Source organism: Macadamia integrifolia, chromosome 2 (genome assembly GCF_013358625.1).
Source record: "Macadamia integrifolia cultivar HAES 741 chromosome 2, SCU_Mint_v3, whole genome shotgun sequence".
NCBI lineage: Eukaryota > Viridiplantae > Streptophyta > Magnoliopsida > Proteales > Proteaceae > Macadamia > Macadamia integrifolia.
This window is the reverse complement of record NC_056558.1, coordinates 36,964,698-36,992,406: the sequence shown is the minus strand read 5'-3', so window position 1 is coordinate 36,992,406 and position 27,709 is coordinate 36,964,698. Positions and strand designations below refer to the sequence as shown.

The window sequence follows — 27,709 nt, the reverse complement described above, 5'->3', positions numbered from 1 at the left end:
TCTTTAGAAAAAAAAAAAAAAATCCTCCACAAGCTTTGATTTATCTATTCTTCATTTTGAATGCACTTGAAAACTGCAGTTCAAAGACGACTCAAGAGTTGCAAATAGATTCAAGGCCTCAGATGATTTGAGGTATTCAAGAAACAGAACAAAATTTATTCGCCCAGGATACAAATTTCAGGATAACATATCTTTACACGAGCTACTACAGAAACTTCTCCTCATGTATGGTATTAAATAAACAAGTCTTTTGCATGGACATCAGGGGCCATGGTCAAGAACACAAAACAAAAAGGAGACCCTCAAGACTCTGCTGCATATAATGCGGCTGCTGACAACTACCTGATGAAGTTAAATCACAGAGAACGTGCTGCTCATCCGACAACCAACACCCTAACGCTCCGTAAATGATGCATTCATAAGGTTGAAAGCTGAATCCATGAACTGCAAATAAGTCGCACCAATCCAGAAAGGTCAGAACGTCTATAAACGAAATATGGGCATCAAAGCATAAAATGATAAAAATAATATATCAAAGGTAAGTTTTATTGAGTGAAAGATGCGACTTTACACCAAACTGTAGAAAAGATTTGAGGATAACATTTTTTTACCATGGGGGGACAGGAGGTTTGTCTATATCTTATAACTTCATCCAAACTATACGAACACAAGAGAACCAACCCTTCGTAAGATTGAGATAAGATTCATAATGGAAGACTACATAACAGGCATCTTGTTGTCCGACCTTGACTTCAGTAAAATTAGGAGTTCAGCAAGGAATCTTAGTGTCTAATGTTCTGAATAAGATTAAAATCTCCACCAAGGACCATCTTCCACTATGCCTGGAGAAGTCATCATGTTTGGGACTTCCACGAGTTCTGGAAGTAATTACATTTGTCTGGTCATAGCCAGAGTCCATGCAGGAATTATTAATGGATACTGTCTAGCACAACCTCGATATTACACCAACCAAATGGATGTTCTTTTTCTCTTTGTATTACTGCATATTTTATTAATAGAAAAGAAGAGGGGGGGGGGGGGGAGGGGAGGGGAGGGGAGGGGAAGGGTTGGGGGGGAGAACACAAAATAGACATAGGAAACAAAACCCAGCACTGGACAATAGGATTTTTGTTTTTTGTTTCTTAGCACTGGACAATAGGATAGTCACCAATGTAATAATATCTTCTACAACAGAGATATTTTACATAATATAAGCTTTTATTTTTAAAATAGTTATTCTTCTCTAGAGTAATTAGTAGCATGAAATCCATAGTGTTAAGAATATTATGTTAAAGTTGCTGGTTATTAGTATAGTTAGTTTGGTTGCTGTTTAATAGTTTTTGCCTACAAGAAGGGTTTTTAAGTCTTTATAAATCACTGTTTTAGGTTTATGTGAAGCCATACATATACCAAGGATATATTTGTAATCACAGGCTCACATCAGTACTTGAGTGATTTTAAGTAAAGTGGCTACAGGTGGGAGAGTTTGCACTCTTTTTTTCCCAACCGATAGTCTTCTCCTCCATCTCTTCTTCCATCGATTCCCTTCTCTTTCTTCTTCTTCTTGCTTTCTCTTGCAGTTTTCTGTCCTGCGATATAAGGTATTGTTACAAAGACCTAATGTCTGATATGCTTTCTAATCAAGATTACATGTTCTGGTTTGCCCTCTAATCAGAGCTACACTGTCTTCTAATCAAAATTACATGTTCTAGAAGATCTGGACTTTCCTATTTTCCTGGATCTTAAGTTTCTATTTCCAGTTTTGGCCCCATATCTCTGAATCTGGCAGTTGGAATTCTATAGAATTTGGATAAGTTGTTCTTCTATATGAGTAGTACACTCGACCAACCTTTCATAGAGATCTAAAGTTCTAATCTGAGATATGAATTTTCTCCATCTTTACTTATCATAGGTCCCGTGATAATCTTAAGTTCTTGTTTGTTTGATTATATATATATATATATATATATGTCAACCAACATATCTGTCAACCTTTTTGGCACCCTCAGCACCCTATTCTCTCTGCGGTTTGGAGAACTTTGTTCCTCTGCGATATTGGTAGTTCTACACCCTGCAGTGTTGATTTCTTCTTGATTCTACTGACTGTTCTGGAACTGTGACTGATTGTGTTGCTGATAAAATATCTCCACCAGTGCAATGGGTGACTAAACCTTTCGTGGACAATGTAAATGTCTAAATTACTTCTACCAAGTTGAGTGGAGCTTTTAATTACCTACAATGGGCACAGGTTGTAGATGTTGTTGATGGTAATTATACTACTGAGTACAGTGGAATGATTATATATATCAAATCTGAATCTTCTTCTGCCATGGGGTTCCTTGGTTGTTCCGTGATTTCTGGTTGATGTTGCAATTTTGGGAGTATCATCCTTTGCATTGTTTGTCTACATGCATTGCGACACTTTTTTTTTTTTTTGGGGGGGGGGGGGAGATGGAGTATTGTTATGATGAGATGGAGATTTCTCCCTATTGCATTATCTGCCTGTCTTCTTGTGAAGATTATTTATTTTGCCCGTCTTCTTATGAAGATTATTTGGGTCTCCTTATTGGAGATTATTTGTGTCTTCTTCATGAAGATTGTCTTTCTTGTCTCCTTGTTAAATATTATCAAGTACTGACTGCTCCTTGTTGGAGATTATTGATCTATAGAGAGAGAGAGAGATCCGCTGCCTGAGCAACCCAACTGTGCATTACATGTGTTCTACAGACCACACTCACCTGTCTCCCATCAAAGATTGTTATTGTGGATTTCTTCCTATTGAAGATTACTCGCTATTGTTGTCTGAAGATCTTCTAGATTTCAGATTTCTGACCCACAGCGATGATTGATTCATTTTCGACTTCTACTATTTTCTGGGCTTTTACTGTTTCTGCTGTTGCTACTATTTTCTACCGCTAATAACGCTTATTTGGATTTCTTCTTCACACATAATTTTCTCTATTGTTGCTACTAGTGGCTGATATGTTTATCAGTTTATGTGGTGCTATGAATGGAGCTTATGCTGGTTAGTTATGTTCTGGCTGCTTCAAGCTGGAGCATAGGAAATAAATAAATATTGCGTTGAAGTTGTTGGTTATTGGTGTTTATTATTTATGGCTGTTGTTTATTAGTTATTGTCTACCATAAACAGGTCTATGTGAAGTTATACATAGACCAAGTGATGCAGTTACATGATGGACTTAGGAAAAAAAAATATATCTTTGATTTGATTTTTTTATTATTTTAGAAACAATTTCCTTTGAAATTAGCTAGCTTCTAATTTTAGAATAGTTTCCTTTTCAGTAGTTGCCATTAATTGTTTGATTTTTCCTTTATATTAGATATGTAAACAATGAAGAAGTTTAATTTTAGAATTTTGAGATTACAACTTGGTTGAAGAATTTTTGGGTGTGACCCATGGCTATCGATTTCCCCTTTCTCCCTCTCTGAATTTCTCTCCTCTCTTCCCTACCATTCTTTTACTTCTTTATTTCTTCCTCTTCCTCCATTATTATTTTCAGGTTTTAACCCTACCCTGCTCTGAGCTACAGTAGCTGCCCTGTTTCTGGCGATAGTTGCAGCCCTACTCAAATGCTTTGAGCTCCTTTGTGTGTGATCCGTTTGGGCCGAAGTTTTGATCGAAGGAAGCACTCCCATATACGACTTGAACACTAGCATCTTGGCTCCTATTGAGTCTCCTCTAGTGAGAAACAAGACTTGCGACTCAGGCTGCCTGAAGCTACCGCCCAGATCTGGGTTGCAGAATTTAATTACTCTTTGTACCCTTGAGGTCTGCGATTAGTATTGCTGAATTCAATAGAACTTACTATAGTGATCCTCCGTTTTAATTTGTGGGCTGAATCGATCATCAAGGAAAAAACTATGTTCCTCGCAAGGTCCTTTCATTAGCACTGGTTTTTGTGTTCTACCGTGAAGAAGAAGAAGAGGATAGGTTTCTGAACTTAAAAGTAAGGACAATTACTTAAATTTACAAATAAACCCACTGTACTGAAAAGTGTGTTCTATTAGTTCCTCCCTACTTTATCAATTACAGAACACCCCCCTATTCTAAATTCCTATCTCAGTTACCCCTGTCACTTGTTGTAATTTCAGTAATGCACATTCTTGTTTATGAAATTACAAGAATATCCTTCAACCATTATACTTGAGTTTAATTACAGTTTTGCCATCTAGTTGAAGCCCTATTTACAATTCTGCCATTCTATTTTTGGGTTGAGTTATTTGGTCATTATTGTGGGACCTAAGCGATCCGATTTCAGTCTATTGGAATCCGGATCCGCATCACCAAGGGAATACTTAGGACCCGTTTGATAACGTTTCAAGAAACGCGTTTCTGCCGTTTCAGTTTCCAGAAACAGCAGAAACGGAGCAAAAAGCGTTTGATAAAACTGTTTCGTTTCACTTATTTTTAGAAATAGAAATAGAAATTTTTACTTATTTATGGTTCAAGAAACGACCTAGACGAAACAAGTTCAACTTGTTTCGCCGTTTCTGGAAACGACTTATAGCAATTCTTTCACTGGTTACCATCGACTTCTAAAAACATGACTTATCAAACACCTTCAATTCCGTTTCTGTTTCTAGAAACAGAAATTTACGTTTCTGCCGTTTCTTGAAACAGAAACGGCAGAAACGTTATCAAACAGGCCCTTAATCTCAGCAGTAGTACTTAAGAGATTATGAATAAAGTAGCTACCGGTGGGAGAGTTTACGCTCTCTTTTTCTCTCATCCGATTTTCTTCTCTTCTTCTTCTTCTTGCAGTTTCTCTTATTTATTTTGTCACACATAGCACGCAGAGTCTGAAGTTATGATCATGTAAGATGCAAATCAAACCCTATTTGACAAGTTATCCAATTGTTAGTTCCTTCTTAAACGACTGTTTAGTGGTAATTTGGTTTGTGCCAAGAATATCTGATGTTCATGTAAGTGCCATTACCAGAGTGAGTTTTAATTTCTGCTGGGGCAGAATTCAAATTTTTTTTAAGTTCAAGTAGTGGGAAATCACTACAATCTTGACAGAATGATGGCAACCATCGAGTTTAGGTTTATATTTGAGAATTTCGAACCGGCAAGCATTGTCATTATCTAGCCACAGAATTCTAGTTTCTGTACAGTGAATTTTTGAATTGGACACAACAAGGATATACACAAGAAAGAGGATAGATTTCTGACAACGTTAGGAGTCTCACATGTCACAGCTATAGCCAAACAACTTCCATGTGCCCAGCATGCCATCCTTTATTAGTGTGGCAAATTTCAGCCAGAAAGGTCCTCTCAAAAATTGTAACCAAAGCATCAATAGCAAATTTCTATGAGCAGAAGCATAATGTAGCACCTTAAAAATTTAGTAGGAAAAGAATGAAGAGCATCTAAAAAAAAAGGGAGCACAAAAAACTTATCCCTCAGGATATAAAGTTCTTTTTTCACCTTTTCTTCTCTCTTTAGTCATTTGACCAAGAATGGTAGAAAAAATGAGTTTAAATACTTTCAACACACATTAGTGAAAACTAGTGCCCAACGGGTGTACACAGTGCACAAGGCTCCCCCCACTGCATGGTCTGGGGAGGGTCATAATGTACTCATGCAAAAAATGGTCAATGGGAATAGAGGACCAACAGTAGGGCCTTGAAAACTTGAGTTCAATCATTTGAACATGAAGACTTCAAGGTAAATTGATAGACAAGAGTATGCAAGGACCATCATGGTATGAGAAGAGTCCTGTGCTACAAAGGACCATTCTTTTCCAATGCCAATAATGTATGAATATAAACATGAACACTTTGAGCTCTAAGAGGTAATATTAGTAGCACATGGATCACAACAGGACAGATCTGATTGGCCTGCAGATAATGGGCCCAAAGAGAGATCTAAATCTGATTTGTTTGGAAAGAAGGGCAACAGAACGAGGAGATTATGCTGGACGGATCTGGCCTTAGATCTAATGGTCAGAATTCATGGAAGATTGATAAGAAACTGTTTTAGATTTAGTAACAAGAAAGAACTAAGTAGAAAATGTGAGATCAATAGAGGAGAAAGAAATTGTTGTGTTGTACAAAGAACGAAATTTAACAGAAAAAAACTAAACAAAACAAACCAGAAAGAAGAAGAAGAGAAGAAGAAAAGGCAACCAATAGAAAATGAAGAAATAGAAGGAGACTACCGGCTGGAACAAAAAGAGAGTAAACTCTCCCACTGCAAGCCACTTTATTCATAATCACATTACAAGTATACCCTTGGTCTATGTATATCTTCACATAAACCTAAAACAGTAACATATAACGCTGGAGCACAACTAATATACACTCCCCCTCAAGCTGGAGCAGTCCATCTTGGAACGACCAAAATAGACATAACCAGCAAAACCAGATGTTACACCCGTGCCCAAAACCCCGGGCTAATTTCAACTTTTGGACATAAGTAATGCAACACAATTGACAACCATTAGCAAATTGTCGATTTGCCTGGCTCTTTACATGGAAGGGCTACAAACCACTAAAGAAGTCACGGAAAGCCCTCTACCATTGGCGGGGAACTTACCCGAAACCTAGTAGTGAGGAGCACCAAGAGAGGGCCCACACAATTGCAAACACCTAAGGAACCGAACCCTCCACACAACCAATAGACCTAGTTCCACCCAAAGTGGACCTAAATAGCCCACACCGGCTGATGGTCACTCGCTGATGGGCATCAACCGATGAAAACCCTCCAGTGAGAATACTGGACGAAATCGGGTTATTTTGCCGTGGGGCCCTGGCCCTCGCACCCGTGCACCTCAAATCACTCCCAAATGTTGGGACAACCTGTTGGGGAGTGGATTAATGTATCGGGACACCCTGAGGTGGGCCCGTTAGTACCAGATGACGGATCAACACGGCAGTGAGTGAAAACTCATTTTTTCCCCAAACAGCCCTTATGTGACTTAAGTGGCTATAAATAGAACCCTTACTCCTCCATTTCATTCCTACCAAATTAAGAGCAAGGAGAAGGAGAAAGAAGGAGGAGGAGAGCAAGGGATGAGGAAGAAGAGGGAAGCAAAGGGAGTACCTACCCATTGAAGGTAAGTTCCTCTCTCTTTGTCATTTAGATAATTCTCTCTCTCTCTCTCTCTCTCTCTCTCTCTCTCTCCCACCCCATTCTTGACCTAGGCTAGGTTGGAGAAAATCCTTATCGAAATCCCTCTACCCACATACCCAATCTACAAATTGAATGGGGGATTTGGGTGTGAGGGACCAAATCAAGCAAGTTAAACACTCACATTGAATGTGGGAAACCTCCCATATGAAAAGCCCAAAATTTGGCAAACCAAAACCCTAGGATTTGGGAAAATTCCCAAATCCTCTATGACCTAACATCCTAACCTAACGTTAGGTTGGGGAAATGATGCCTTGCACCTAAACTAAGGTTAGAATGGTCACAATTGAGTCTATGGACAATCCCCTATGAAATCCCCATCTAAAATCCCAATTTGGGAAAATAAACCCTAGAACAATAAAACTTTCCCAAATCCTCTATAGCCAACCATTCTAATAAAAAATTATGCTGGGGAAAATGAAATTAAACCTATGTATGGTGTGTGGGAGTGATCACATGAGCCATTAATGACGATTCCATGAGCTCAACCTAAGTCTTCCCCAATTTAGCTTAACCTAGACTTGTGTATTAGGGAAATTGGGTGTATCTTGAAACCCTATGTTGATCCACTCGCTAATTCCACTCAACCTAAGCTAAGTGAAGTGTGTGAGTGTGCCCTACATGCAAACCCACCCTAGAATCACAAACCTAACTTGTAAACCATACAAAAGAAGGAAAAGTGGGAAATAGGGTTAGGATGGGTACCACACATGACACATGGAACCACACGCACACCCAAACATGCAAAGGGGTTCCACCGACCTGTGGAGCAAATCTGGGCAGAGAACAACCTAGATTGGCTTCACCGCCTGATGGTCACCGGAGAATGGTTTTCATCAACTGGTGAACCCTATAGATGTAATTTTTGGGTTTTCTGACCTTGCAGATTCATCTACCGGTGAACCCTATAGATGCAAAAATGAGATTTTACCCCTCTTAGTTTCATCAGTTGGTGAACTCATCGGCATGTGCACACCAGCCAATGAGCATCCACCAGAGAACCACCAAACACATTGTTTTGACCCTCTTTTTGACCGGTCATTTGAATTATAGGAAAACCTTCCTTATGCTTGAACATTTACCAAAAACCCCTTTGTTTCCAATAAATAGAACCGTCAAGCGGTAAAGCTACGTGGTGCGAGAGCACCACCAACTGGTGCCCATCTACTAGTGATCTTACAGAACCTATGTTCCAGCGTTCGTTTAGGATCATAATTAGAATATAATGAGGATAATTTAAGCATATAAATGTTAACATAAATTCCTTCAATTGGCTAGGGACCTAATCTACTCGGCGAGGTACGCGATTTCGGAAATTTAGCGAACAATTGATTCCGGGTTATCGAGGTGAGGGGATTTTGTGTGATTTCATGGACTGTTTGCATCATAATGCATATGTGGATGGATTATGTCATTTTCCATATTATAATCTTATTTCTTGTGGAAAAAGATTGATGTGGCATGAGAATATGAATTATGGTTGTGCATGTGTATGTGTGTGTGTGACTGAGATGCAGGGTAGCCGAAGGTTTGGTTCTGACATTACATGCCCAGGGTGAGTGTGTGTATGTGAGTGTGAGGTGGAGAGTGGGATGCAGGGTGGCCGAAGGTTGGTTTTGGAACCGCATGCCCATGGTGTGTGAGTGTAGGATACAGGGTAGCCGAAGGTTGGGTTCCGGAATTGTACGCCCACAAGGTGTGTGAGTTTGTTTGTGATGTGACACATATTATGATATAATGCATTGGGTTAGGATAACCACCCAGGTGCTACAACCATTGGCAATAGGAGTTTGCATATTGGCTAATCCTACCATCCGACAGTCCGAGGTTGGGGACGATTTCCGGTGACTGAGGTGGTGGGGATGCCAACGTCGTGACAAACCCTCACACGATGTTGGATTCGGAGATGGGTATACCCTACATGCGATGTTGAACTCGATGTAGTGGTATTATAGAGATTATCAATAGGGGTTTTCCGGGTAACAATGTGGTCCCAGAACCGGCACGCTCCTGACTCGCAACTAACTTGTATCCTTGGGGACTGATAACGTACATTCATGACTGGGGATACCACCTATGTTGCAGTAGCACTTATACCCCTGTGGACTTAGAAATCGTTGCTTAGAATTGTTTGCTAATAATTAGATCACATCATTTCATTCACATAATTGCATTCATAGTGTGTGTGTGTTGTGGAGATTGGGGTGCAGGGTGGCCGAAGGTTCCTTCCAGCACTGTATGCCCATGGTATGAGTGTGGGGTACGAGGTAGCCGAAGGTTGGGTCCTGGCACTGTACGCCCATGGGGTATGAGTTTGTTTGTGATGTGGTTCATACCAATGATAGAATGCATTGGGCTAGGATAACCACCCTGGTGCTACAACCTTTGCCAATAGGGGTTTATGTATTGACTAATCCTACAGTCCAATGGTCCGAGGTTGGGGACGATTTCCGATGACTGAGGTGGTGGGGATGCCAACGTCGTGACAAACCCCCACGCAATGTTTGATTCGGTGGTGGGTATGCCCTACATGCGATGTTAGATTCCATGTAGTGGTATTATGGAGGATTATTAATAGGGGTTTGCTGGGAAACGATGTGGTTCTGGAACCGACACACTTCTGACTCGCAACTAGCTTGTATTCTTGGGGATCGATAACGGACATTCGTGACTGGGGATACCACCTATATTGCAATGGCACTTATACCCACTCTGGACTTAGTATCTGTTACTTAAAATTGTTTGCTAATAACCGGATCATGTCATTTCATTCATCTAATTGCATTCATCTAAATGCATTAATATTGTTTTGGGTGAGCATTTATACTTGTTTCTATTTTATTGATTGTTGTGGATGCATGTGTGTGTGTGTGTACCCCTCACTGGGCTTTGTGGAAGCTCACCCCATTTGTTACACCCTTTTTAGTTGGTGGAACTAGTGCTGAGGCAGGCTTGGGGCTTCGGTGGCAATGGTGAGGCTTGTGTCTACGAGACACCATGTTAATGAACATCACTTCTTTATTTTCAGTTATTTATCCTTATGTATTATTTATAATCTTGTAATACCTGTGATCGGAATTCAAATGAATTTTGGTATATTGTACTTATCATTTAGTGAATCACCAGTAGTAGAGTAAAGTTTACAAATCTTATATGCGTACTCTGATTTTAGTTGTGATTTTGGTGGAATTTACGGATTGGGGTACTATATCTGTGATCCTGGAGGGTTAGGCTGACTGGATATGGGTATCCAGTGCCGAATACCTTGGCATAGAGGAGGCGGAGTGTGACACCAGACTTGACAGATATGTCAATCGTAGAAGCTGGTGACCAGCAACCGCACCCAGATGTACAACTAATAACAGAAGCACAAGAAAATTTCTTCAAGTTGCGGCAACAACAAAAGAACTGCAAAAAGGAAGAATCTTCCAATTGCACAACTAGATTGAATATAAAAATATCTGTCACCACCAGCAGCAACAAAGAGAAAACTAATTTACGAAGAAATCCAGATAATCAGCAACAAAGAGAAAGTCACCCAGTGCACTAGAGGAGATATTATATAAGCAACACAATCAGTCACAGTCTCAGAAAGAGTCAGTAGAATCAAGAAGAAATCAACACTGCAGGGTTGAGAACCACAAATATCGCAGAGCAACAACTCTCTCCGAACCACAGAGAGAATAAGGTGCGGAGGGTGTGCCAAAAAGGTAAAACAGATATGTCAGTTGACATATATTTAACAGTAAACTGACAATAAGAACAAATAAAACATTGGAGCACAAACAAATAATCAAACCAGCAAGAGCTTCAAATATGGCAGGGCCTACGGTAAGTAGAGATGGAAAAAATTCATCTCTCCATATTAGAACTTCAGAACACCATGAAAGGCTGATCGAGTGTACTGCTCATATAGAAGAACTCCTAGAAATTTAATAGAATTCTAACAGCCAGAATCAGAGATATCGGTCAAGACTAAAAATAGAAACTTGAAATCCAAGAAAATAGGAAAGTCCAGATCTTCCAGAACATGTAATCTTGATTAGAAGGACTGTAACTCTGATTAGAGGGCAACCAGGACATGCAGTCTTGATTATAAGGTATATCAGACATTAGGTCTTCATAACATTACCTTATATTGCAGTGCAGGAGTTAATCGAACATGTAACTTGATTAGAAGGCACTGTAACTCTCAAAACTTGGAAAAAATTTGATGGACAGTTTAAGCATAAACTGCAGAATGACTCCACATCCTAAAATATAGGAAACAGAAGAGCTTTCCATCAACCTATCTGATTAGGTTGAAATTTGAATCGAATACACCTTGTAGGGAAGAGAATAACTTATCAAAAAGAAGATAGACATCCAAGGGTTTGATTCCCAGTTATGATGTTTCCTATCGGCAGCAAGAACACACCACAAATAGTATGCGCGAAAATCCACCAAATCAATTGGGAGAGATCAGATCATCAAAATAACAGTAGCTGCAGGTCCTTAAACGTCAACAAGCTTCAAAAGAACCTGTAGAAGAGAGATCTGATGATCAAGGTATAACCAACCTTCATCCTTCATGTTCAGATCTCATTATCATTCAAAAACAGCAACCAAGCAGCAATCTTGCTGCAGAGATGATCAAACTCCTTTGAGGACTCTCAAAAAAGATTTTATTATACAATAAATCCTAAGTTAAACCTGCTCTGATACTATGTGACAAAAAAAAAAGAGCATAAAAAAGAATTAACAAAAGAAGAGAGGGAAACCAATAGGAGAAAAAGAGATGGAGAAGGAGCCTACTGGCTTGGAAAGAGTGTAAACTCTCTCACCGGTAGTCACTATATTTATAATCACTTAAATACTGCTGAGATTACACATATACCCCTGGTTTATGTATAAACCTAAGACAATTACATATAAAGACTAAATACCCCTATGGTAAACAATAACTAATAAACAACAACTCAGCCTCATCTCAACTAAATGGGGTCGGCTGTATGGATTTGTGCAAACACAGAAAAAGAATAGTGAAATTAAAAGGAACGGAATGCAACAACTCAGAAAAATCCCACCTAAATGTATCGGCTACATGGATCCTAGCAACAACCAAAACTAATAAACAAAGACCATAACAGTTAGCAACTTTAACAACTAAACACAATAACCTTAACAAGAAGGAAAGACAGCCACACGAGAGAAAAAAGTAAAGAAGTAATACTGTGGGAGGGAAAGAGAGATTTTCCTTAAAAAGTGGATCTGATATTTAAAGCAAATCAAGAAAGAGAGGACAAGAAATAATTAATGAGATAGAAAGAGAACCGTAGGCGTGAGAAAGGGCAGAGAAGAAATAAAAGGGAGAGAGAGGAGAGAGAAGCCAGCAAAACAATTACCTAAAGAAAACCATTCAAAGTCCATTTCAAAATCGTGTAGTGGGTTAGATTTCCTAATACGTTGAAACTAAACAGTAGACTCCAACTAAAATAAACCAACCACGAAGACTCCAAACATCCTGCGACCAGCTAACAAAAATCCAATAAATAGAACCCACACACAGGGTTAAGGCCCCAAACATTGGCTTATAAAAAAAAAAAAAAAAAAAACCAGTACATCAATAAACCCAAAAGTAAATATCCCAAGACCATAGAACCCCATCCATGGGCAAAATAAAATCTTCTGAGAATCTGAACTGCATCAGTATGACCGAAATGTCCTATGTTAAATAGGTCATACTTTTTTCATGCCCACAAATGCACGGGTACTCTGATTTGGTATCTACTGGGGGGCTAATTCAACCAGCAAGCTGATGCACCCAGGGTACTGCAACTTGGAAAATATCTCAGGCTATCTATCAAGTGAAGAAATGGAATATATAGTGCTATAACTGTGTAGGAAAAATTTATCAAAAAATTAGAAACAAAATAAGTTTAAGATTTCTTCTTACTCAATGAAGTTTAATAAAAAGAAGTTTTGGTAGAACTGCTCGTACATTTTTCATGAGCAATATAGGAGTCGCACAGATTGATTGGGCTTCTTTAGCACAAACTAGTCCTATATTTTTGGAGAATGAGTCTGCATCTTATGTAATTGCTAACATATTGGAAAATGCACATCCATTGTGCATGTACATAACTTTTCATACTATCAACAAAGGTGAAAAGTTTCATGGTCTTAAGTGGTCTGCACGCTTAGTTGTGCCACATGAAAGGATCATGTGACAATTCTGACCATGTGATATTAAGAAATTATCTAAATTGTCCACATGTCAAATTTCAGGCTCAAATTCAATCATGCACCCTCCCATATTTAGGCATAATATCACACCCACTCGATGGTGCATGCACCCTTTTTCGCAGACCCAGATTTTTATTTTTTTCCCCCACTTAGCGGTACTCTTTTTGGGCAAAAACTTGACATGTATGCAGAGGACCTTGGGGTCTACCTATCCACAAAATATCAGCCTCATTTAAGCTTCCGCATTGTAGCAAATATGTGCAGACAATGTAAGGTTATATGAAACCCTGATCCATCAATAAAATCTTTTCACCATTGCAAACCGCCGGGGGGGGGGGGTTCTACTTTGAACCCAGAAAGTAGTTAACTTTAATACTTAGAAAAGTCAATTTATTCCCATGTGTAAGATGAAGGATAGCATCCAATATATCCACATAATATCATGTAATATATCATGTAATCTCTTGTGTTACAGAACAAATAGAACTTCAGTAGTAGCAACTAGATATAATTCTTCTTCATCCTGGGAATGGTTTCCAGAAGGTCGGAAGGGAAGTTATGTGCGTGAAGAATGACACTTCATATTTGACTATCATGATGCTAATGAATCCTATTTGGTCAGATTATCCTAAAGTTACAAGTTATTCTGATACCTTATATTTGATATACCATTTGGCTAATGGACAATAACTTGGAGGTAGTCCACATGCAAATTGCTTGGCACAACCTTGCAGAGCAAAGATGCCACAGACATTATTCAAGTAAGGGTTGTTTGCCTTAGCAAACATAGCAATAAGAACTAAATGGTTCTCTTTTTTGCTACCAAGGAAAAGCTAAGCCCAAAATCAGCTGCATAAGCTCCCAACATTCTGAACTTAATTTGAGATTCATATATTTCAGTTCTTCATTAGGCACTTCCAAAATTTAACTAACAATCTAAACAAACAAAACTAATACACAGAAAATGTGCACAGTTTCAGATCTCAGGTTCAATTCATCTCACAAAATTTTTGCTTGAAGGGTACATATATATATATATATATATATGAATTTGGAATAGTACCTTCCCAATGTTCCTAAGTTCCCGATCAACTGGTTCCATAAATTTCATGTTGATATTAATAGGCCACACCTGCACAAATAAAAGGTATTTTCAAGATTACCCATGTGAAAGCCAGACGACAAACTAATAGTTCAATTCTACAAGAAGGGAGAGGCAATTCCATAAATTTCGTGTTCATATTAATAGGCCACACACCTACACAAATAAAATGCATTTTCAAGATTACCCATGTAAAATCGAGAAGGCAAACTAATGGATCAATTCAACAAGGAGAGGGGGGGGGGGAAGGTGGCAAATAGTGAAAAGAAAAAAAGAAGTATGATTGTCTTTGGGCCCACCGAATAGTGTTTATGTACCTCTCATACCTATGCAATATAACCTGAATATCATTTTTTTAATCACCAGCATAAAAATATAGTAAAATATAAATAAATAAACAAATTACCTGAACACCAAAGGTGTCTAAAATACAAAGATTCACAAGATAATATTCAGTTTTAACTTCAAGGTTAAACCATAGAACAATAAGAAGAAAAAAAATGACATTGGTTTGGCCAAAGCAAAGCAGACTACTGTTCACTCTGCTTCAGCGGTAACAAGCAAGTCTGTTGTTCCAATTTCCAAATGTCCAGGCTTTGGCAAATTTCTAAGCAGCTGATCCATAGAAGATCAAGATGGATGCTCCCAGAAAAAGACAATCTTGGATGACTCGAAATCAATAAGCAAAGTCAATACCCTAAAAAAATGTCCTCAGTAACACATATGTATAAAGATGAACCATTTACAAGCTGCCGAACATCCACAACACACTTGACTTGAAACAATAATATCCTAGAAAAGGGCTTTCCAGGTTTCAATAATTACAACCCATGAGAAAATATATCAGTAAAAAAAGCCCTGAAACTGAAATTAATGCTAACAAGGTTTGGAGTATTTGTAACTAGTTTATCATCCAGAAAAGAAAATGTTACGTTTGGTCTGGGGGGAAAGGGGCGGGGGGGATTACTAACACACATACACGCGCGCTAATGACACAAATGCACACAAAGCGAGCCAGTGAGCGGGATAGAGAGAGAAATACGGGACCTGAAGACCGAGTAAGCGAAAGGGTGTAATCTGACCGGGCACGACACAATCTGGTCCAGCAGCTTCAAGTCTAGCTTCCATCGCGAACCCTGCACCGATAGGATCTGGGTGCTGTTCCATTCAAAGTTACAAACACAAAGAAAAGGAAAGAAACGTCAACGGCGCACAAACTGATTAGGGAGTTAATTAAGAATCAGAAAGAACAAAATTTTCAGCAAAATACAGCACACAGAGCAGCAGTAGAGGGAAAAGGAATCATAGAAGAAAAAGGGGGGGGGGGGAGAACGAGCAGTACCTTCATGACAGCAAGACCGTAACGGGAGTCAGGGTTTAGGGGGAGGCGAAGAACAGGAGAGTGGTGGATTTTGGGGACTGGCTTCCCTGTTGGGGAAGCCCTCCATGGCACGTCCTTCTGCAGTGCTGCTGCCCTTTTGCCGCTACTACTGCTCGACATTCCTTCTCCTTCCCAATAAATTCTCCTCTCTTTGATTTCCGAGTTTGGAGCAGTAAACAAGAAGATTCGAATCCTTCTCTCTCTCTCTCTCTCTCTCTCTCTCTCTGTTGCAGAGAATTACGTAGGATGATGAGTAGATTAAACCTATAGAAGATAATTAAGCACACGATATAGCGATGGAAAAGGAAACGGATAGGAAGAAATGCAAGTGGGGTTTGAATGAGTGACGACTTTAAGGCCCAAAACGGTTTTGAGCCTCCACCGCACTCCTCCGTCTCATATTGTCCTTGGATTTGGATTTGGATTTGGATTTAGATGTGGATTTTATTGGCATGATCCGTATCATCGGTGGGGAATTTTTTTGGATTGGTAGTCTAATAGGAATTCAGGTGTCTACCATTTTTTTTTTTTGACCTAGGTTTTCCACACCCACCATCCCTTTGATGGCTTCCATAAGATATATTGGAACATGTGGGTACAATCAACTTTGTAGGAGATAGAACATTTATGATCCTTGATGAATGTAGTTTTTCGGATTCTTATATCCAAGGAAAAATTTTATCATTTTTTTTTATAATATTTTCTCTTGGCAAAGGCTTTCTTTCACTGCAAAGCAAATCCAAGGAGTCAGAAGGTGATGTTTATCAATTATAAAGGTTTGTTATTTTCTCAAATGTCACAAAACGTACATCTATTCTGTCATGTAGATAGATAATATGCCCATCCTGACCATAAGATAGAGTGGATATGGTTAAGTATCTAATTCAACAAAATAATACCCCCTTTTGTATTGGAACACATCTCATGTTTGTCCATTTGTATTTAATGATACTTTTGACATTATTGTGCATTCTCCCAACTTTTTTAATGGGAATGGACAATTTAGATTGGAAAAAATGTAAAAATAGGTTGCTTACATTTATCTTGTGATTTTCCATCAGCTCTTCATGTTATAATGTGAGACGGTGTATAGGACTTGCTTGCTTAGAGAAACCTAATTTTTAATGAAAGAAACAATATCATTTTACAAATAAGCACATTCTTCCATTATATATATATATATATATATTTTTTTTTTTTTTTTTTTTTTTTTTTTTTGAAACACTATTGTCAAACTGATGCATGCTGAGGATTCCGTAATAAAATATAGGGCAAAGAGTGGGCATGTAACCCCCTGCAGGCATGCTGCCAGCCTAGAACAACGGTTGGGTGGTATTGGAGAGAGGCAGGGTGGTCTTTCCAAAGGGGATGGGAAAGAGAAACACAACCTAGACACGTGGCTGGATTTTTCCCTAAAAAATAACAAGGGTTCAGGATTTAGAATTTAGCTATCAATGGAAATGTATTGTGATGTGGTTGTGCCTCACGAACAGTCACAAGCTCATTCACTGCATCCCTCAAACTTAAAGATGTTAACGAAAAACAGTGGGGCTGAGTCGTACCACCAGTCACTACTTAAAAGTAGTTAAGAAAGTATACACCCGTACAGTGCAATCCCAGTAATGTAAACCAGCTTTCTAGATGAAACAACCCCAACAGACCTCCACAATTTGCCGAACAGAGCGGCAAAAGAAGATTGAGTCATCCAGGTACGAAACAAGTTCCTTATTATCAGACTTGACAGAGAAACGTTTGATATCATCCCATGAGCTTGTGCTTAGATCGGCCAGATAAACTGGTTTCTTTTCTTTTCTTTAAGAATCGAGTTTGTCAGGGACTCGGGGGAATCAATAAATTTGCTGGAAATCTTCACAAGCATTCATAATCTGCAGCATATTCTCCACATATTTTGATACATTTTTAACATACACTACACACTGCCTTTCTTGAATACCCCAATAGGACATTTTCCAACCTCCTCCCCCCCCCCCCCCAACCCCAAACCCCCAAAAAAAAAAATTAATAAAAGAAGAAAATCCAACTAGAATGAAGAGAAACCAGTATTATCCACCTATCTATCGAATATGATTGACGGGGCACGCAACTATATCAGTTTACCAAAACCATGTCCTCTCCTCCAGCCTTCGCTGCAACAGCTTCCAGTCTCTTCCATGTCAACTCTCGCTGTTCTTCTAATTCTTTTGCATTTGCCACTTTCTCTTGGTACTGCCTTTGGCACTCTTCAAACAGCTCATTGTCCATCTCCAAGAACATCTTTCGCACATTGGCTGTCAACCCATGTACAGCTTGATTCCAATGGCTCTTTATGTTCGTCTCCAGCTGCTCAAAAATAATTGGGAATATCACACTACGGTTCTGTGCAATCAAGCTCACAATGTGGTCATTGTTCCACAAAAACAGGGCTCGCTCTGCTACCTGCAACGTAGCTTAGATTTTAGCAAACACTATTAGGATGGTACTACAATCTCTCAAACACAGAAATGAGAATTTCTAATCAAATGAATGCCTTTGCCAACAACAAACACACAACAATAATGGAACAACTATTCCAACAACAAACACACCCGGTGAGCAAAAACCATATGTAACATTCAGAATTCAAAAGAGTAGATTATGAAGCACCACATGCTTCTGTATCAATCGGTGCATGTGTACTAGACATTTGGCTTAGGTTATCACTCCACTTGACAAAGACAAATATACCTGCCCACCAGGGTCTTGGCAAGATGCCCACTAGAAGAGCAGTAACAATGTTATTACCCTAGAACCAAAATACCAGTAACAAAGTGGTCATACAAGTTGGAGGAATCAATCCAGATCAAATTGTTCCATCAGCAACTTTAGGACACCTCAAAATTCTGAAGAGTTTCATGTCTTCGGTGAAATTTCTAAAAGATGCTTGGACTTGTAGAAGGTCAAAGAAGGGAAGGAGGACAAACCATTTATAGATAAGTTTTGTCCTTTTGTTTCCTAAGAACAGATAATTAAGAGCAGGGTTCCATATGCATCCCCGATGAGAAATAAGAGTCAAAATACAAGTTTCTAAGGACTTTTTTTTTCTATCCGCTCGGAGGCACCTCTCTATTTTTTTGTTAAACAATACTCATAAATATCTTAAATTTTCTGATTTGCACAAGAGAACGCTACCTTGCTAGGGCAGGTACATGCCAGCATGTGAGCCAATTTCGGGGGGGGGGGGGGGGGATGCAGAAGCATCTTCAGTGCAGGGGTAGCACGGTCTTTCCGCACCCACTGTGTCTAGGCATGTACATGCGCCAGAGGTAGCATTCTTTCTTCCATTTATTAAATAATCTTCTATATATTTTAAAATTTCTTAATCTAATTAACTTACTCTCTTCTCATCCTTAGTGGAGATAAGAGCTCCCTACTTCACCCCAACCTCAAAAAGAAATCATGGTGGGTAAAGAACCATAGTTTATGGAGCAGCCAATAGTGCTCAAATGTACACTGAAGATTGCCCTTTAGTACACTCTTCCCAATATCTAAAAGTGCACAACTTCAACTGAAATGAAACATAAAATGTAAACAACAAAAGCAAACAAATAACATTGATACAACAAATGCAGAAAAGGAGAGCAAGACCATGCTCAGGAGAAACTATGGTTTCATTTGTAGTAACACTTGGTAAGAATACATCAAGTGGCCATGACTGGTCTTATCCCTGACAATAAAAGTACTGATTGACATTATCGTAAGAACGGAAAAAATCTGCTTTACTATTCCACAATCTGAAGTATAGAAAAATTTATATCATGTAAAAAGAATCACAGGAAAATTTCTAGCTGTGGGCTTCTCTTTTTTCCAGCAGGTAAATGCTCTAAATAGTGAAAAGCAAGTGGAACAAAAAGTTCTCCAGGAAAAATGAAAAAATAAAAGGGTAAACAGAAGGGATCAAACCAAATTCTGCAATGGATTCCATGTCCAAATAGAATGTTCACTATGGATTGATCTTTACATTGTGTTTGAGGCTTGTTTTTTTCCCCATTATCTTTATACTTAGGGTCCCTGATCTTGGATCAGTTATCTGTAAGGAAGGAAATATTAAGGATAATGTTCAAAATCTAAATGCAAACACGATGAAGGTTGATAACAATGTGGGTTGACGTACTGGGCAATGAATTATCTGACAAATTTTGCTTTAACAAAGGTATGGTCTTCTCCGTAATCCAGATGTCCAATGCCCATTTTATGCTCCTGAAGACATATTGGGCCCAACGTCCAACAAAGCTGGAGGCACAGTAAAATGGAATGTCCACGATCGCACATGAAATTATCATTCCTTTTGATTATATAACAAGATTCATGAAGCAGATAGAAATGGTTGGGATAATGCTAGAATGAAGAGGGAGGAGTGCCTCAAATGATTTGAGTCAAAATGAGAGACATAATTTGGACAATAACATTTGATCAATTGAAGGGGAAAATTGCCTTAGACAACTGCTATAAACAAGCTGCAGTGTTGATAAACCTGTTTCAGATATTGCAAATTTGCAATAGCCACATCAACATCTATGCTACAGTTATCATCTGAAAGGGTATAGCAATTGGTAAAACAAAAAGAAGAGGACCTCCATATACACAGCAGGTATCATTTAATACAGACATTTACATAAAAAATAATTATCCCATCTGCGAGACGAGAAATCCTGTAACGGTGAGAAGGCACCTGAAGTTCACGAGTTAAAATTGACAATCATGTAAACCTAGAGTTGTCATTACAGAACTTGATTTCCGTTTAAATGGTGTTCCAAATACTCCCCAGAAAAAAAAAAAGGACTCCGAAGTACACACAATGCAACTCTTCACGAACAAAACAGAATAGAGAGAAAAGTGTAGCAAGTGTTAACTTGTATCTCAACTTTGACTAGAATATGACATGTCAAACTTGGAGCATCTGATGACAAGGAATTTGTAGACAAACATCAGTATCAGAGGTTAGCCTGCAAACTTATATGTCTTATTGTTACCCGATCTGATATATCCTTTGTTGTTGGTGTAATTAACTAGTTTATGGAGACACCTAGACAGGTTTATTGGGAGGTGGCATGTCGTTTACTGAGATATCTCAAGGGTGCTTGGAAAGGTCTTATCTATCGCCGTAATGGACAAACCAATGTTACTGGTTATTTTGATGCTAATTGGGCTAGTGTTGATGGTGATCGGACATCAACTATAGGATATTGTACTTTTGCCGCAGTAATCTTGTTACATGGAGTAAAAAGGAAACTACAGTAGCCCATTCTAGTGCTGAAGCTGAGAATAGAGAAAGGGCTCACACTGCAGTGGAGTTGATGTGGCTTAGATCCTTTGCTCAGGAAGCTTGGTTTTCCTGTGATAACCAGGAAGCTATTTACATTGCTAGTAATCCAATCTTTCATGAGAAGACTAAGCATATTGAACTGTCATTTTGCCCGAGATGCAGCAATGAAGATATTGATTTCCACTCCGTTTGTTATCTTGAGCAATCAACTTGGAGACTTGTCTACCAAAGCCTTGTTTTTTATGTATTTCTCCAAGGGGGTTACAAGCCATGGGGTGATATCTATGCTCCAGGTTGAGGGGGAGTGTCTAGTGTGTCGATTCTATGGGTGTGTTAAGTGTGTCAGTTCTCTTACGGGTATTATTGTAATTTCCTTTTAATTTAAGTGTAAAGTCACTTATGTCCAGCCATTAAGTCTTAAGTCTAGTCATTAGCTATAGACCTAGTGGTTTGTTGCTTTTATCCAATATAAATACAATCTCCCACTCATGGCTTTAGTATTTTGTCCATTACTCAAACTGTGGACTGTGTCATCTTCCCTTCTCTCATCTTCTCTTCTTTCTTAGACCCAGGTATTGATTCAGGTTCTGTTATTGTTACAGTAAATGAGTGTGATCCAATATACTGGTATGGAGTCATGAGGGTATCCTACTAGGAATAAGATTCTTTAAAACAGAATTTCAGAAGCGACTATCAATGGCAGATCTTAGGGAGTTCAAACTAGCAATCAAAAGAGGATTAAAACACCAACAGATTTCAGCCATAATATAAGAATACTACGCTGAAACAGAAAATCAAATCTGACTTTAATATAGAGTAGAACTAGAAATTTAACTAGAAATAGGATACAAGGAGAACAACACAAATCAAGACTGGGCGTGTTTAGAATTGCCAAATATGAAATTAGATTTGAAATTTCAGATGTAAACTATAAAGAACTGAAACTCTAGCAATTACGCAAAAGAACATAATAGAAACTTAAAAAAACTAACCTGGTTTGATGGTGGATAAGATGAAGAAGAATGGAAGAAAAATAGATGGATATAAACTGAACTGAAATCCCAGCAGCCCTACCTAAGAATCTCACCAAGGGAAGCATTGCATCTCACAGAACATTGGATGCAAAGCCAAGCTTTATTCAATATTAAAAACCATGGGGGGCTCTATGACTTTACATCCTTCATATAGAAACTAAAAATGTGTACTTTAAATAGGAATGAAAGAAATAGGAAACTCTGTACATAACAGGAATAGAGGTCCCAGACTCCCAGGTAAGTAAAACTTTATCTTAAGATTCTTAACTAGTTAGAATAGGTGTCCCACAATCAAAAAACTCTATCCAAAGTAGTAATAAGAGTTTTATTCAAGCAAGATTCTATCCTATCTTTAAAAACCAAGGAAATAACAATCACTTAATGAAATAAAATACTCAAATTAAACTAATGAAGTAAATCCCATATTCCTACCTTCTGCCCATACTTTGAGCCCATTAAAGTATTACAAAGAAGTAGGCGAGCCTGTAGTGCAGTAATTAAGTTGCACTATTGCAACATGCTGGTCACAGATTCAAAACTTGGACACAGCCTCTCCTGCGAAGCAAGGAGTTAGGCCTGCATAAATTTGTCCCTCCCAGATCCTGCAGTAGCAGGAGCTTCGTGCACTGGGTTGTTTTTTATTTATTATTTATTTCTTTGCTTACAAAGAGAACACCCATTGGACTAAAGACCCAACACATATACAAACCAACCCAAGGCGTATTTCCACTACAGTAAGCCCACATCTGTGATTTATCTGGATCATTAATGTGTATGGCACATTGGCACATACGATGACACAGGACAATATAAAAGCCAGCAGGTAATGCCAGCAGTTAATGGGCCCAACTAGAATACAGATACAAAATCAGGCTGGTATATAACCTATAATTAGGTTTCTCATATCAAATAGAAGGATGTTAATGTGGAATCCTAGGTCACATGGGGGTGAAATGGAGATTCCAGCAATAACCAGAATCGCAGGCTTAAGAAACCAGAACTGGATAATTCTAATATCTCTCAATAGGTGAGTCATGTTGGGTCGGAACTCTAGACAAGTACCCTACTTGGTGCAAGGACCATCCCTTAAAGCTTAAAGAAGAAGGAAGAAGGATATGTAGGAATCTCACCTACTGCAAAGAAGGCATCCCAACAAGGTTTCCATACTGCATCCCACAATAGAGCAGTTTTGAATCCCACAAAACCATACTCCGTCTCACACAGATCTCACAAGTTCAAGGCTAAACTATTTCTCAAACCAATAATAGTGGGTATGATCCCTACTCTTAATCAAGGAATTCATGAAAACAAGCAAACTAAAGAAACCCCAATGTATGATAGGGAGAACCCCTTACAACTTAAGTCGATCTTCCAAATAGAAGCTATTCTAGAACATTAGAAAATTGAAACTAACTACTTAATCCCATATATAACTTAAAGCCCTAATCTTTGGGCTTGTAGAATTAGCCTATTACAATAGCAAACCAAAAAATATAAAGCCCATTGATGTAGATAAGTCACTTAATGAGCTTATTTTATTGGAAATAAGCCTTCGTTGGGTTATGAATCCGTTAGGCCTTTGATCACCATGAGTTTTCTTTGTTATGGGCCACTTTAATGGGCTTAAAATATGAGTAGAAAGTAGGAAAACGAGATTTAATTCATTAGTCTAGTTAGAATCCTGTTTTGAATCTATTTTCTTTGTTATTTCAGTTTTCTAGTCGGTTTAGGTTTCCCAATTAGTTAGGGATTGGGTTAGACCCTTCTTTTTTAGTGTTTGAGTCAGTTTTGAGTCTTCTTTATAAGTTTGTAAGGGGCTACAAAATTGAACACGAATTTATAAATGAAATAGCAGCTTTGTGCTCCCAAAATTCTGATAAAAAATTCTTCAACATCTAAGATAGCTTTGGGTCAGAGGCCTATGCTAAGATAGTCATCCCACCCACATCTATCCCATCTCAATTCTTCTTTTCTTATTTATTCTTTCACCATCTTCTTCATCCAACAACAAGTAAGTATTATTCTTCAAGTTTTCCTTGAATTTCTTCAAGTCTTCTAGAAGTTTGGATGTCACACTTTTTTTGGATTAAGCAATTCAGCCATCCGATTGAATTCAAAATTTCAAATTGTGATAAGGCATTCAAGAACCCTAATTTGGGAATCAATTCAAATTTGGGCCCTTTCTAATGGCTTGATCTTGAGATATTTGTAAAATACCAATTCTGCCCTTCCCTTCTCAAGATCTGGAAAAAGTTATTGTTTTGTGTTCAAATAGTTATTGTTTTACTTCCGTTTGTTGATTTAAGCTAACTCTTGAAATTTACTAAAGATCCTACCTGGGACTGGAACACTAGCGATTCGATCTTACAGTACCCATGGCCCATACAACCCATTGGGAACTCAAATTAAGCATATTAATCCATTCTTGGTCCAATTTGATGGCCTAGTTGTGGTGGAGGCCTGGTAGGAGAAAGGAAAGAATCCTTGAGGTGTCTCAAAGTTGCATGGGAGGGAGAGAAAAATTGCACAAGAGAAGGGGGGAAGAGAATCGCACAAGCACACCAGCCTCACAGGATGACAAACCCAATAACTCAATTAATATTTTCAAGCTATCTCTTCATTGCACAGATAGATGTATTTAAATAGAAAAAGAAACCCAACATTAAAAGGAAACCTACTCTAATTTGGAAACTAAAATCAATTGGAAACTAAATCCTACCAACTATCTCCTACTTAAGCTAACGAAATAAAAGATTGCATGAAAATAGAAATAAATAAAAATCCTAAAAGATCCTACTAGCAAAAGACCCAAATTGGATCCAGTTCATCTTTGTGTAGAGACCCAGATGGGTTTGGATTGGTCCACGGTGTGCACCTACATCAACTCCCCCGGTGTCGAGAAAAAATCAACCACGAGATTATAAGTTTAGGAGTTGCATTCAGGTCTGCTGGAAAATCAAGGGGAAGAATGAACTCATGATGTGAAATAGTCGGCACTACACTGATGTCCATAATTACTTGATCCATGATCTTCTCGTTTTCTATTGTCATCACTTGTTCCACAACTAGACGACCTTCCTCCTAGGTTGTATCATTAGGTTTGTCTCGTGGCTGCACTATCGGTATTTCCTTCTTTGACTCAACCAATCCATGAAGAACAAATTTTTTATGCATGAGGAAAGGTTAGACGGTGCATAGATATTTGTCACAATCATAGTTAGTAAATTCAAGAACGGCAATGATAAGAGAACATATACTTAGGGGCAATTGAACGGGCCGGAAGGCAATAACACTTTTCAAACATTGGTGTATAAAATGGGTACAGCAATAGGGCCGCTCTGAAAGCAAAAATATAGATATGTATTTACCATGAAACATATATGTACTTAGGATTTTAAGCCAAAAATAACTTAAAATACCTTCTTTATGATTAGTTGAAATAAATATTGGGCAAAGAAGCATATAAAGAGAATTCCTACATCCCTCTCTAGGTTTGGATTTTCGATTGGTAAAGGAATTTTGGGTTTTGATTTTTTTTTTTTTAAATAAAAAGAGCTAGCAAAATAATACAAAAAATATGGGAAAATAAGCGTTTAATTTGGCATCCCTTAATACACGTGTATTTTTCTTTATTTGAAGTTTATACATAAAAATATTGATTCAGAAATTAAACGGTCGAGATACGGAAAAAAAAAAAAAAAGGCATTTAATATGCGTATTACTAACTATAATCACAATCAAGGATGCCGTTTCGTTCTTCCAACCAACGTCTACCCAATTTAATAATGGGCTGAGAAGAATCAAACATTTCACAGAAAGCACCATCACAATATTGAAAAACAAAGAATTTGATGAATTCATCGCCCTTTGACTCAACGATGATATGATTGGTTTTTTACCACATATCCACCACATATAGCGAGATAAAATTGTCGTGTTACCTCCCATCAATCAACAAATTAGCAAACTTTCCATTAGGCAGTCACACTCTAAATTTGAACACAAAGGAGTCCATGGCAATAATGAAAGGCTCAAATAAAAGTAGGAATGGAAAAACAGTAAATAAACATAGGTTGAAAGGAAGATGACATAATGGTAATTAGCTGAAACTTCCAAGTGAGTGGCAGAACTGTAATATGGGCAAAAGAGAATAAGAAAGAATGGCGTGGGAAATTCTGGAAAAAAAAAAAAAGGGAGGGGAAGAGTAACGATGTGAATAATAAAATAAAGGGTGGGGTTTGGTAATATCGACAGAATAGGAAAGTCTCCTAGTTGGAGACGCAACCAGCAAAGGAGGTCCCCTATTCGAAAGGTTTCTTTCCGAACCAAAGGAAGGCGGAGGATGTTGATTTGATGATGCCAACCACTTCAGAGAGCAAACTTGATCTAATGCAAGGAAAGAGGAAAAACTTCACAGAAGCCATGCGACTTCAAAAATCCAGGTATGATATCGTTCCACTTCTCTTTCGCTCCTTTTTTCTGGCCAGTTGCTTTCTCTCTCCATTTCTCTCGTTTCTTCTTTCTCTATTTCTCTTGCTTCTTCTCTTCTCTTCTCTTGTTTTTCTTTTGTTTTGGCCGCTAGAGACACCCTAGGACAAGGGGAGGGGGTTTGCCCAAAGGGGTCAACGGGTGGAGTTTTGGTTGGAAACGATGGGGAAGAGAGATCCCATTTTTTTTAACTCAAACTCCTCGGTAGAGAAGAGAAAAAGAATGGGAGGAGATTGATGGAGAAGGAAGGATCCTTCAGCTCTGATACCAAATTGGTAGAGGGCCGGTAGGAGAAGGGAAAGAATCCCTGAGGTATCACAGAGTTATAGGGAGGGAGAGGAATCGCGCAAGAGAAGCCGAAGGGGGAGGGGAAGAGGAAGAGAATCGCACAAGCACACCAGCCTCACAGGCCAACAAACACAATAACTCAATTCATCTTTTCAATCTGTCTCTTCATTGCATGGTTACATGCAAGGATTAAAGTATCGGTATCGATCGCTGTATCGATCGGCCAAAATTAAGATACGTATCGGAGGGTATCGTATCGTATCGGAGATACACTAAGATACGCTAAAGATACACAATAAAAGATTGCATGAAAATAGAAATAAATAAAATCCTCAAAGATTCTACTAGCCAATTACCCAAATTAGATCTGATTCATCTATGTCTGGATACCCAGATGGGTTTGCATCGGTACACGGGTGTGCACCTGCATCAAGTTGGCTGCCGGCCATCTTGTTGTTTTGAACAACATCAGATGGTCAGTAATAACAAGCCAAATATTGCAATCAGATTTCAATATTTAAGCAGGCTAGATTTAGATCTTAAATACTAAGAATGATTAATGATTCAGATTTGAACCACTGGAACCTAGTCACATTGGCTGGAAATCAATGAGAAGATCAGTATAACAAAGCTAAAGAACTTATCCAATACCTAATGCTGCAGTCGTGCAGAGATTATAAAAAGTAACGACAAAAATCAAGAACCACTCATCATTTCTAACACCCCCACCCCCCCC

At 38.5% G+C, this 27,709-nt stretch overlaps 2 protein-coding genes across 5 annotated transcripts in view; both read right to left on the bottom strand.

The window, feature by feature from the left end:
- Positions 1-74: 74 nt before the first annotated feature.
- LOC122089198 lies at positions 75-16,246 on the bottom strand. The gene is made up of 4 exons (XM_042658745.1): positions 15,823-16,246; positions 15,528-15,638; positions 14,442-14,510; positions 75-444 (listed from the first exon to the last, which is right to left on the bottom strand). Exons 1-4 carry the CDS (start codon positions 15,979-15,981, stop codon positions 394-396), a joined length of 390 nt encoding a protein of 129 aa, XP_042514679.1. The 5' UTR covers positions 15,982-16,246; the 3' UTR covers positions 75-393.
- Positions 16,247-17,716: 1,470 nt separating this feature from the next.
- Positions 17,717-27,709, bottom strand: part of LOC122070177 (serine/threonine protein phosphatase 2A 57 kDa regulatory subunit B' beta isoform-like) — a 14,329-nt gene continuing 4,336 nt past the window's right edge. For 2 of the 4 annotated variants that reach the window (XM_042634292.1, XM_042634301.1), the window contains one exon: positions 17,717-18,297. In XM_042634292.1, the coding sequence (XP_042490226.1) occupies positions 17,971-18,297 (327 nt within the window). In that variant the 3' untranslated portion in view covers positions 17,717-17,970. Of the gene's footprint in view, positions 18,309-20,258; positions 20,372-27,709 lie in introns of all 4 variants that reach the window. The other 2 variants (XR_006137694.1, XM_042634313.1) reach the window with 2 other exon arrangements.

Bases quoted from the DNA above. Each gene is read 5' to 3' on its own strand.
- LOC122089198 (XM_042658745.1), bottom strand. From the start codon at position 15,981: ATGTCGAGCAGTAGTAGCGGCAAAAGGGCAGCAGCACTGCAGAAGGAC. The intron at 14,511-15,527 runs GTCCCGTATTTC...TTATTTGTGCAG, and splicing joins TTCGCTTACTCGGTCTTCAG to GTGTGGCCTATTAATATCAA. The intron at 445-14,441 runs GTACTATTCCAA...ACTTATTTGCAG, and splicing joins AACTTAGGAACATTGGGAAG to TTCATGGATTCAGCTTTCAA.